Source organism: Polypterus senegalus, chromosome 1 (genome assembly GCF_016835505.1).
Source record: "Polypterus senegalus isolate Bchr_013 chromosome 1, ASM1683550v1, whole genome shotgun sequence".
In the NCBI taxonomy this organism is placed as follows: Eukaryota; Metazoa; Chordata; class Cladistia; order Polypteriformes; family Polypteridae; genus Polypterus; species Polypterus senegalus.
In genome coordinates this window covers 40,027,358-40,040,461 of record NC_053154.1, presented here as the reverse complement: position 1 = coordinate 40,040,461, position 13,104 = coordinate 40,027,358, and the positions used below count along the sequence as shown (strand labels likewise).

The 13,104-nt window shown below is 40.9% G+C and overlaps 1 protein-coding gene across 1 annotated transcript in view; it reads left to right on the top strand.

Annotated features, from left to right (window-relative positions):
- The window catches only part of LOC120525268 (N-acetyltransferase family 8 member 3-like), a 44,228-nt gene extending 32,607 nt beyond the window's left edge, over positions 1-11,621 (top strand). Inside the window, exon 2 of the mRNA XM_039747415.1 lies at positions 10,717-11,621. Within this exon, the coding sequence (XP_039603349.1) occupies positions 10,725-11,576 (852 nt within the window). The 5' untranslated portion in view covers positions 10,717-10,724 and the 3' untranslated portion in view covers positions 11,577-11,621. The remainder of the gene's footprint in view (positions 1-10,716) is intronic.
- Positions 11,622-13,104: the final 1,483 nt, after the last annotated feature.

Below are 13,104 nucleotides of genomic sequence, written 5' to 3'. Positions count from 1 at the left end.
ACACGTGAGGATAAAGGCTCCAGCAGGTCCAACAGAGCCTGATTACATAAACCGCAAATCATATCACAGTATTAATGTACAGGTAAGTACTGATAATATCTCACATTTATATACAAGAGGTGAAAGTGTAGTCGTCCAACATTAGCAATGTATGTCATTACCATTTCCTAAAATGTTTCAGATGGTATGCACTGCTGAACATCTAATTTCAAACATTGTGGCAAAATGGCCAGGATCAGTACATGATGCCAGAATTTTTCATGAGTCTTCACTGGCTCAAAGCCTCAGACAAGGCAAGTCAACTAAAATTCACAAATATACTATAGTTTATTATACTACAGTCTAATGTGTCTACTTTCCATTATAGGAATTTTTCCTGGTGTGCTGCTTGGTGACAGAGGATACCCATGTCTACCGTTTCTTCTCACACCATATACAGATCCTGCAACACAAGCAGAAAGACATTTCAACCGTGCCCATTGTAAGACAAGGGCAGGCATTGAAATGACATTTGGACAGTTAAAATCCAGGTTTAACTGCCTGCGGCATCTCAGAGTTACACCAGACAGAGCGTGTGACATTGTAGTAGCCTGTGCAGTTTTGCATAATGTGGCAATACTGCAGCAGGAGCGTATGCCAATAATGATGCATTCTTCACTTGCTGCCAGGACCTTTTCGTTCCACTCATGTTGCTCCTGAAACCAAGCATTATTAATAATTATATTAATAATTACAATTATATATCACTTTTATCCAAGATGAACCCATATAATTAACATGCTGTCCTGTTTATCAATGTGTTAAAATAACCTTAAAGTACCTTACAACTGGTAACAAAATGCATATGTAAAAGGAAATTTTAATGACTATACATTTTGAAGGCTTGAAACTGTTCTCATTTAGTTGTTAAATAGTTTGACATCCTTAACACAAAAGTTACTAAAATCATGTTCTTACGCATTTAACTTGTCAGCTATTTTCTGCCATGCAGCCTCACGAGCTTTGATAATACAGCTCGTGTTCCCCTTTCTAGTTATTATAGCTTTGTAGTCCTCATAGGCTTGTAATAATAATTCTTGCTCCGCCTGCGAAAAAAACGCAGCTCTTTCCTTAGTTTCCATTCTTACTTATCCAGCATCGATTAACAAGGCTGCCTTTTATATCGCGTGGACGCGCACGAGCCTCGCTTATCAAGCTTGGCTTGAATTAGCGGAGCTTAAATACACCTGAATCTTGTTTGTGGAACTCAATGAGCCTGAAGTGAACTGTTAGGCTAACTCAAGCGAGGCTATTACAAATAATCCTCGATTTTATAAGCTCGCTTCGTGGAACAGCCCCCTGGGCTCAGCTCATAAGCGCTTTGCTCCTTATACATTTGCCTTTGAACTTTATCCTTGTAAAAGAAAATCCGGGCTCGAAGGACCATAAAAATGAGAGCTGGTCTGGGTACGAAAGGCTGGTGTAAGAAATGCGGGTAAGATAAAGTCCAAACGACTGTAGGTGCCGCTATTAACTCCACGGCGGTACAACTTGTAAACTCCCCTTTCCAATATCGAGGTAAGGATTAATTTCAAGCACAATCTGAACTCTGAAAGTACTTTAATTCCTGTTGCTGTGGTTTTTCCGCAAGGACGCACAGCATTAATGGCTCAAGTGATAAGAGAAAAGGACAAACTATTCTCACAACGTGCAGCAAGTAAACAAAGGAACGAAAGACGTGCGAAGCCTGAACTTTCACCCGGAAATATGTAGGAAAAGTTCTACAAGTGATTTCTAATATTCTGCCATTAGAGGTCGCAATTCAACCTGACAAAGGACTTTCCGAAAGTGTGGTGTTGAGACTGCACCCCAAGTCCTTCAGATGACATCACCAGAAGTTTAAGTTGACGTTTGACTGAGTAGTCCTTGAGCGAATGAGGGCAAAAACCGTTTGGATTCAGACAGAAACAGTGCAGGAACAAGAAATGAGAGTCGAGCAAGGCAAGGGAAAGACCTCATATATAAAACTAGCTTACCCTTAGAAACATGCATGAACCATTTCTTAAATGTGGGGAGTTAACGTTATGAAAGGTTTCGACCATTCACAAATGTTACTCTGACTCTTTTGGTGTTGGCATTTTAACGATTCCAGACAACAGGACAGGAAAGTGAACATAAAATGTTGTTTTTATTACGCATTTCAATGATACATCAGTCACATTCTGATGTCCGTCCATCCATTCATTTTGCAAAACCAGCTTTATCCTGAGCAGGATCATTTTGGAAAATGAATGGATGAATGGATCATTTTACAGTTAACTAGCATGTTCTACTAATAAAGTTGTCTTCAATGTTTAAAATGACCCCTAATTCGTACACTTAATGTTAAATGCCTTAGTGTGTATACAGTACAATATGTGTATAAATAGGTGTGGCAATGGCAATGGCAGCATTACCACCACACACAACATGAACCTAAAGTCTGCTTCTCTGACTGCTGTTTGATTAATTAAATGAATTGTGGGTTCAGCTGGACCATCTCTCAACAATGTTCGCCTGACACATTTAAGCATCACATATTAGTTGTATATTAACTGAATAAAAGTGCTTTTTGCTTACATTCTTTATTGTGTGCAGTCAATAACATGGATTATATTAAGAAAATCAGCAATTACTGTAAACTGCTTTTAGATCTTGGCCTGCTCACCCTAACTGTTAGGAAATTATATGAAAGTGGACAGCATCTAAATTATACCATCCTATAGAGATGACACGACACAGCTCAGGGAGGACTACGAGGTTCATTACCAGTCAGCCAGTTCACTCTGAAAAGTGTCTGTGACCAGATCCCCTACTTTTGTTAAAACCTGTAACAGTACTGGGATCATGTGATTTCTGCACGGTGGTCTCTATAATGCAGGCTCCAATTCAGTGCACAACTTCAAAAGCACAGCTTTAGGAAGGCTGAATCAGTTTGTAAGCCAGTCATCATCAAGAAAAAGTACACAAATGTTGTTAAGAATATTTAAATGCCAGAAAATGTGTTTTTAAAATGTATTTGTCTTTGTGGTTTAATTGTGGAAAATAAGCACTTTCTTATTTTAACAAGGTAGAAAATGTAGTCATAGCTTTACATTTGGCTGCAACTTAGTTAACTGATTTTAATGTTGGAGCATTTCCTGTTATTTATTTGCTCAAAGAGAGGCATCACAATTTTGTTTTTTAAATATTTTGCAACAGGGGTATGCGTGACGTCTGATAATGGCCACCACAGGAAATCTTAAATGTGTGTTTTCTTTATTGAATAGAGTAATGGTGTTAAAGTCTAGAAAGCAGCCATGAATAAGTAAGTGTACAGTACGTTACAGCTTGAACTACTGACCATGTCTAACAAAGAGTATATGAACTTTGTAACGAGCTGTACGGTGTTTAAATCAATTTCAAAACCACGTCATCTTTGCAAGGAATCATGTATGTCCCATATGTTCCACTTTAAAAAGCTTGTAACAACTTGTGCTGTCTACATACAGTATAGTAAGTTATTTGCAATCATCATAAATACTGGGCGACAGGGCATTTGGAAAGAGCAAGGAGGAGGACAAAAGAATATCGAATAAGGCTGACAGAAGCAGAGCACATTTTATGTTTGATCGATCTTAACCATTGTAATTCTATTACTTTCTATGTAAAAGAAACACAATTAAAACCCATGTTTTAAAACCCGAGCCGAATCATCCTTGCGGAATCGTGCCATATTGTCATTGTCACAATGCAGGTAATGTGCCTCAATCGAGACTCTGTGAGCAACTGCTTATTCAACACAAAGTCAAACCAGCGTTACCCAAGGATTCTCTGAAGAGACACAGTACCAAAGGAGTCCAGTCTTCGCCTCTCTTCAGCCGATAGTCTCCATGTCTTACATAGCAAAACAGGAACCAGCAGGACTCTAAAGACTTGGACCTTCCCCCTTTTGCATAGATATCAGGAGCGCCACACACCCCTTTTCAGCAACCTCGTTACCCCACCATGCTCTCCCAATCCATCTACTGACATCATAGGAAGAGTCACCAGAGACATGAATGTCGCTGCTGAGGTAAGTAAACCTCTCAATGCGGTTGACACTCTCTCCACAAACAGACACACTGCTGATGGCTGTGCTCAAGAGGTCATTAAAAGCCTGGACCTTGGTTTTTATCAGGACTATCGCAAGCCCAGACACTCAGATTCCTCGCTCAGTCTGTCGGGAGCCCCGATCAGAGCCTCCATTGACTTTGTGAAGATCACAGCATCGTCAGCAAAGTCAAGATCAGTGAATCTTTTTTCATCATCAGATGCCCCATAGCCACTGGACTCCACAACCCTACCCTACCCAACACCCACTCCATGCAAGCATTGAACAGCGTAGGAGCAACAACACACCCCTGACAAACCCCAGAATAAATTGGGAAAAACACAGAGGTTTTGCCTCCATTCCCCACAGCATTCACAGTTCTGTACAGTGTATAAGCCGGCAAAGTCTCAGGATATCCCACGGCTCGATCAGTGCTTTATAAAAATCGACAAAGGCTCCAAAGACACCTTGCAGATATTCACGTTTGTGCTTAAAGAGAACCCTCAGTGCCAGGATACATTGGTAAACTTCTTGGGCATTAAACCAGACTGCTCGGGTCGCTTGTGGGTGAGCAAGTGATTATGGATCCTATTGAGGACGAACCTAGCAAAGACCTTACCCAGCACCAAGAGCAGTGTTATCCCCTTGTAGCTGTCACAATCCAGGTGATCACCCTTCCATTTCCAGATAGGGATGACAAGTCCCATTTTCCAGTCAGTTGAGATGATGCCTATCTCCCAATGGAAGCAAAAGATTGCTCTGAATACCAGGAGGATAGCCTTATCACCAGACTGGAGAAGTTCACCATGGATCCACAGATCCCTGCAGCCTTCCCTACTCTCAGCTGGTTCACCACCTGTGCAGTCTCGGTGAGATTGGGTGGCTCACAGCTAATGGAGGATTAGCCTGAAGGACTGTAGACCCCAAGATATCCAAAGTCCTAGCCAGAGGATCGGCTTTAAATATGGGCTCAAAGTAGCCAGCCCAGCGGGTCACAACTGCAGCGTCATCTGTAAGGACTGTTCCATCAGCCGCCCTGACTGTGACTCTCCAAACAACAGATTTGGATGTGCAAAATCCTTCGATTCTGCTGTAAGCAGGACGTGGGTCACTAGATCATAGATCATGTGTCACTTGCTCACAGATTCCTCTAACAAACACCTCCTTGTCTGCCCTCAGAACCCTTGCAGCCGTCGTTTTCAGTTCCAGGTACAGACCAGAGCTGCCATCAAGTTGTTCACTGTGACTTCTCTTGATGATATCTAGGGTGCTGGTAGCCCACTGGACTTAAACTGGATCTTTTGGCTCAAGTGATGTTTTTTTTGACTGTTCAAATGCATTTTTCAAGTGATTCAAATCCAATATGACTGTGCAGCAACATCAATACAAAAATTAATAACAGTTAATTCGTCAGACAGATGGGACCTAATAAAGAAACATGAATCCCAGTTACATGCTGACTTCGTTCTAAGATGCTTTCTGTAGAATCATCACTAACAAATTTGCCTGCAAGACTCTCTCAGAAAAATATGAGGTTGAGGTGTCACATTGCAGAAAACAAGTAGCAACTGATATGTTTTGGCAAGCTTTTGTGAATAATGGTCAAATTTGTCTCACATAAATGAAAAAAGTGCATTATTTTTGAATAACATTATATACAAACTAGGGGGCTCTGCCCTGCTTGATTTGCTCGCCAACCCCCCAGCCTGGGCTACGTGCCAGCCACTTCGCGTCTCTGCTGCTCGCATTGTGAAGAGGGGGGCTGAACGCACCCCAAGGAGATGTGGTCACTCCTCCAAAACCCCCTTTTAAACGGGTGATACAATAGGAAACAAACATAATAATCGGATTTTATATATAGAGTAGATGTTATTGAGGGTATCTCTGCATTTTAAGCTGCCAGCCTACCAGCTAACTTACAGTGATGGTGATAGCAAGTTTATAATTTTATCATGCCGTGTAGATCACCTGTGCCACAATATAATTCTGCGTAATTCATTAAGACTGCTACTGGGAGTGACAGCTTCACAGAACTGGGTGGAGGCCTTACAGATCCACTCGGATTATACAGGACAGGTGACACTTTCTGTATGATGTACCAACAAAACCAAATGGATTCCATATCAGTAACTGTAAAGCTTAACTTTTTAAATAAAAACTAGTCAGCTGAGTTAGTGACAGAATAACTGACTTCTGCACAGTACCCATGCTTAATATCTTTGCCTCACTGCCGCGTTCTATTCCAAGTCACCTTTTACCACGTGCAATAGTGTTAAACATCGGCAGGTACAATCACACATTATTTGATTTGTCTATTTTGATCAGAACTAATGTGGTTGGCAATTAAAGAAAACTTGTGCATGTACACCATATGTAAAAATCTGCGAGGTGTAACGTCTTCAAAACTTACCAGGGCTAGGCTGCAGCTCCAGCTGTGACCCTCAATTATATTAAGAAAGTTTGATAATGTGATGTTAAGATATGATATTAACGTCTAATAAAATCAAAGATGTTAGAAAAATAATAGCTAAATTGGAGACAATATATGGGGCTGCCCAAGAACATACAGCTCTGGTCACCCTAAATATAGAATGGGGTCCACTTAAAACATACCATTCAAAATACATTTTTCTTACTAGTCTGCCTTCTGCTTCCTGCTGTACTCTCGATGGTCATTGCCATTGTCTGTATCACATGCTGGTTTATAATGCTGCCAAAGATACCTGTCCTTAGTTTACCTTCTGGCTAAAGTGCCTGCCATCTTCAGTTTACACAACTTTCCTTTGTTTGCTGGAGTTTAATTTGAAGACTGCACTTCAGTGCCATACTTGAAAACAGTTTTAGGTTGATAGTGCGTCAGAATTGAGCACTCCGACCAAATGTTGATGCCCCTTGCATTCTGTTTTGGCATGATGAACAAGTGGTCTGCAATCAAAATGTAATACACTCACAGAAGCTGCTAAGTGAAATGCAATATGTTTGCTTTGCTTTTAGTTACAACATGCAATGTATGGACATGCATCAAAATGCAGTATGCTTTTGCATTGTGTGCCATAGTGAAAAGCAGTCGATCATTTGGTTGATAAGTTTTTAATTCCGACACAATAACATCATGCCAAAAAGAACTGTACCACGTGAACATGCATTGAATTGCAATGTAATCTAACGTGTTAACTACATTTAATTTGGGCACAAATAGTTTTTCATAGATTACAGCATTTCTGACAGTACAAATCAAAGAGTACGAGACACTGATTGGTTGTCAGTGGCCATGACATACTGTTTGATGCTTATCTTATGAAGAAGAAAGGCAACAAGTTTTACTTTTGAATTAACAAATGGAGCAGTTCATTTCATCGCTGGTACAGACATGGCAGATAGTCACTTTGTTTGCAGCTTAGCCTTGATTTACTGTTGTTAATACTGCCACTATGCAGTTTCCTCCCACATCCCCCAGTTTATGTGTGGTCCCGGATGTGTGTGAGGTTTTCCCCCACAACCCTAAACTGTATGTGTCAGTTAGGAGATGAATGGATGCCCAGACTGATATCTGTAGATGTGGAATCAGAGAATGAATGCAAAACTTCAGCTTCTTCATTGGGACAGTGCAGCTCAGAGTATTAAGAAGCAAGTTATCTCACCATCTACAAGTAAAGCAATTATGACTTGCATCTAATCGGTCACTTCAGTGCGCTCTCTAAGTGCACAAAAATCTATTTCTGAACTAAGTCCATAATGAAATAAAAGTGGAAATATCAAAAGCCAGTGTGCTTTACCTTTTTTTAATTAAATGGTAGCCATGATTCTGACAGTCACATGCTGACATTCTTCTGCCTCAAAGACAAATCATTTCCAGACTTGACTTCTGCTGCTTTCCTTGGTGTTAATGCGGTGCTTTAGCACAGTGAGCCATTTTCATGTGTGGTTTTTATTTGTGCTTTTCTCACGTTTTATTACGCATTGTGAAGTAAGGCCTATTTGAAGTCGCTCATCAGTGTGGGACTGACATTTAATCAGTACTACCAATACTGTAAAACAGTTAGTACCATTATGTTTTTGGCATTTGGGTATCAACTTGGTGCCAGAGTATCAGTTCTTGTGACAGTCCTACTAGATTAAAAAAGATGGACTGTTAATGAAGTTGTGGTAAGCCAGTCAGCATAACCTGCACATCTTTGGGTATTTAGTGGGTAAACTGGAGTACATGGTGGAAGTCCCACAAAAATATCTCAAATTATTACAAATGAAAATGAAGAGATTTACTGGGTAAACCGGAGTACATGGTGGAGTACATGGCGGAAGTCCCACACAGACAACTCAAATTATTACAAATGAAAATGAAGAGGCACAGTTGTCTTCCAGGACCCAGCTTGGAACTGCATGGCCTAGTGAATAAGGAGTTTAACTTCAAACCACAAGGGCACACTTTTAGGCACCATCTTGAACAACATGAGTATCATTAACTGTCTATTATAAAAAAAAATCTTGGAAGGTTGGAAGGAGACGAGATGTGATTTTCCAGGAGAGTCACTTTCACGTCCCATGAGACGAGACTTTGTGCCAAGAGATTTAACCACACCCGGGGCTGGAAATAAAACAAAGTAGAACGTCGTAAAGAATTCAAAAATGTTGGCATGGTACACATGCAGAGCAGCTTAGAGATAATGGAAGTACGAAAATTCGAAAATCTCAAAAAAAGGATAGTAAAGAGCGCATTAGCGCAAACAAATGGAAATTATTACTCAGTGAAATAAAGGCAATGCGAAAAGAGATGGAATGTATTGTTCAGATTTAAACTTTAAGTTGGAGACTTGTAGATAGTCTAATTCGTGTTGCCATCAGGGAAAAAAAAGTAGTGTTTCTTCCCAATGAAAAGGTGTATCAGCGAGAATTGAAAGAGTTGTTGTTTGGTGAAAGTGAAATCCCGTGACAGAAATCACTTCTCATTTGTGTGAATGTTATTGTCAGACCCATTTCTTGTTGAGAGAAGGAAGCGATATTCACTCACGGGTAGTTATACATTGCGTTGTCACAATGTAATTCCAAATACGGAATCAAAATTCAATGCGATATTGATGAAAAGGTAAAAGCGAAAAGAGATCGAATATATGGACATTGGTGATATGATAGAAGTGTGCCATGCGAGATGCAGATCACACGGTATGGCAGCAGCAGCAGCAAACCAGCAGCTGATCGAGCAAAGAGGAGGTAAAAAAAGAAAAAACTGTATTTGTTTGCCATTGTATCACCGTTTATGAGGGGGGCAAAGCCCCCTAGTTTGTTAAACTAACAAGTCTTATTGTAAAGAGTTGTGCTGTCTCCTTAGAAGGGTGCACTGTTGTCACCTGTACAACATACAGTGAACTTCTTACTTGAATGTGCTAATCAACATGTAACACAATGCCCTTCTCTGGCACCATGATCAGTGTGCATTAGTACCGCACCTCGACATTTCTCTCTTCTTGTTTTGAAATCACTGCCTTACCTTAAAGTTGGACTTAACATAGAAAGTTTAAGTATTCAGGCCTGTTAGATTTTTCCACATTTCATTGTGTGAGACATGTATGGCTATGACTTACCATCGCTTTGACCAGGGAAGGTCTTTGTATCCTTCAGAACAGGAGAACTCCTTACATACTGGACACCCATAACTCTCTCAGGGCAGATGTCGACTTTTGTCAAAAGGACGGGTTGATGGTGGTAATCAACTGTAAACGGTGACAAAATCTTCTGTTGTGTTTTAGTTGGAATCTTTTTGCTAGAAGAAAATTTAGCTTCACTAGTCTGACCAACATTCCCTGCGCTCATGTGAGTAGTGAGGAGCGAACAATGGTAAAAATAGCATCTGGCGAGAGAGCGAAGCGAATGCATAAAGAAAATAATCCGTTGATGATGTTTTGTATATTAGCGCTGAATTGGATTCTGACTTGGACTCCGATTTTGATACAAGTGATCGAAAAAGAATGTGAGGTACCAGCATCAGCTGATCATTCCCCAGATGATCGTACTGCTGAACAGGTTTGTGTAGCTGACGCGTCTACAGCAACATTCACCTGGGAAGACCTCCACTTTCAATGACAAGAGTTATAAACCAGACGGCTGCTGCCACCCCCACCACGTGAAGACAACATGGCAGCCAGGCCCCTGTGCATTCTTGGTGAACAGGTAGCCACAGCACGCAGCAACTGACGTTTTATGTTGATTTCTGTGTGAAATCATTGCTTTGTGTGCTTTTCAGAAAAGTGTGTTTTTTTGGAAAATATATTCAGCCCTCAAAGATTTAAACCGCCATTGTAGTCTCATCTATCAATCCATTTACTGTACCTTCTTTGTTCAGTTCAGGGCCTTTCCTGCTAACATTACCTGAATAGTACATCAGTCCACACTAGAGGACACTCACTCAGGCAGGGCCATTTTAAACTCTTCAGTCTGCAAACTGATAGAAATTGAGCCAAGCCTGACTCCTTGTATATTAAAAACAGGCCTACTATCAGAAAAAAACAAAAACTTAAAACATAAGACATTTAACAAGCAAGAAGAGGCCATTCAGCCAGTCAGCACTTACCGAGTGGAAGATCTTGTGGTTTGCTCTGAAGTCTGCCATTATTTTTGTTTGCTGTTTGCAGATTTGAACATGCCAGTGGAAGAAGAATGTGATGCCTCTGATTTCCAGGTCCGGGTGTTTGAACCTAAAGACTATCCAGCTGTCAAAAGGCTGTTCATTGATGGCATCATGGAAGGTGTCACTCCAGCTTTCAAGGAAGCTCTACCTCGTTCGATCAACCTTACTGTTCTGGCAGGCATCGCCGCAGTTACATATGTCCTGCCAGGCCATCTCAGATGGCTAGGAGTTGTGGTAGCCACCGCCTGGATCGCAACTGTCTACTGGTGCTGCCACATGTTTTATGCCATTTATGTTAACGACAAACTGGCATCGGAGATGAAAGACATTGAGAAGCACTTTTTGTCATCACCTGGTAATTGTTATTGGGTGGCAGAACACAAGAAATTAAAAGTCATAGGTGGAATGGTGGCAGTGAAGAGTTGTGCTGGTGCATCAAAGAAAGACATAATCACACCTGACCGAAAAAATACACTAAGCAAGAGCACACCTGCGAACATTATACCTGCTCAGGAGGAGATGGGTGATGAATGTCCACTACAAAATAATGCCCAATCTGATACCAGTCATCACAAAGCAGAATGTCAAGACACTGCTGAGAGCTGTGAGATGTTCCGGATGATAGTAGACAGGCAGTACCGTCGCCATGGACTTGGTGTTCGACTGACTCAGACGGTGCTGGACTTCGCCCAGAAACGTGGATATAAGAAGTGTGTTTTGGGGACGTCAAAAGCCCAGAAGGCTGCACAGAAGTTGTATCTCAAAGTCGGATTTCAGCTTATTAAAATAATTACTCTTGAGATTGGGAGATTTATCAATGTCCTAAGTGGGGCGAAGGTATTTTACTTTGAAAAGCAGCTTTAGTGGCAGCCCCTCAGCTCATTCAGCCTCTTTATAACAGTTGCATTCAAACTGGGGTCTATCAGGCTGCACTTTGCTGGCTACCGCACTCCTGGCGAGGTTGAAATTGCAAAAAATAAACAAAAACAAAATTCAATCCAACTTTAAAGAGAGTCTTTGTTTTGACTGTTTTTTTTTTTTTAATAAATATAACTGAACATGTTCTGCAGATGTTGCATGAAAGTTGTCCTGAATCAATGTGTTTATAGACAAGTGCTGCAGTGCACCTAAAAGGGTGGGTTAGTTGGCATAAAAAGAGCTGTTAGTTATACAACAGCCTGACCCGGGTCCCCATATCGTGCTAGGCTGCATTTTACATTCCCTGCTCCGTCTCACACGCTCCTGAAGCGGGTCTCCACTCCTGTCTCTCTCACTCGTCCTTGTTCTTCTATTCTGAGTCCACCACCCACAAGGTCTGAGTCTGCAAGGCCATTTTGCTGCCCACCACTTTCAGCCAATCCATGCCAGGATGGAGACTGCCTGAGAATGACCCACCATGACTGGTGGATTTTTGCAAAAAAGTGCGTTGTACCAGGTGAGTGGATCTCGATTCAAATGTAACTGTATAGTTTTTTGTAAACTCAATGCTGTAAAATCAGTTATAACCCTACTGTTTTTACATCACAAATTATGTATTAAAAAATTATTTTGCATATGCATGGAAAATCAAAAACATAGACCCACTAAAAATGTCAGTAATCCCTCATTAACACTCTTGGGGATGAGGTTTGGTTAAAGAAATGTCCCCTTTAATGGTGCCTAGCAAGAGTTCAGGTGCAATTTAAGGTAAAAAAGTACTTTTTAAAAGATTTTTAATTGACGGCGGTGGTACACCAAGAAAAACAGCCAAGTATTCTGGCCTAGAGCTGTGATACTGTATTTGGTCACATATTTGTTAGTAGTCTGCTACAGTTAAGCATTTGCTGTTAGCAGAAACCAAGACCCAGGAACGTGGCCTGGTTTTGCAGGATTGGGTTTATATTAGTGGGGTGCCCTGGCCAAGTGATTCGACATTTTTCTTGGCTTTGGAGAACCCCTGCTACAGTATAGAGTTTCTCTTTTATGATCTTCCTATACAATTGACCTAACCAGTGTTGTTCTTAACATGCTGCACACCTGCAGGTCTTCTTGCTCTACATCACCAGTTTCTCCAAACAGGAATCCAGTTGAACCCCCCTGGGGCCACATTTTTTTTTTTTTATTCCAGCCAGGTTCATAACAAAAATTCAACTGATGTCTTGGATTGTTTAGCAGACTAGCTGTGCTGCTCTAAGATGGGTTGAGTTAAGTTTCAGTAACAAATATAGTCCTCGACGTTAACAATATGTCTCTTTTATATGCCAATGGTATCGGATTAATAAAAGTAGTGTTAATGTTTGAGATGTGCCATATGTTGAAATGACAAATGCTTTGCATTTTATTTTAACAATTGTTTGTGACGTACCATCTGTTGGAATGACAGAGACATAACAACTGGACAAACACAGACACT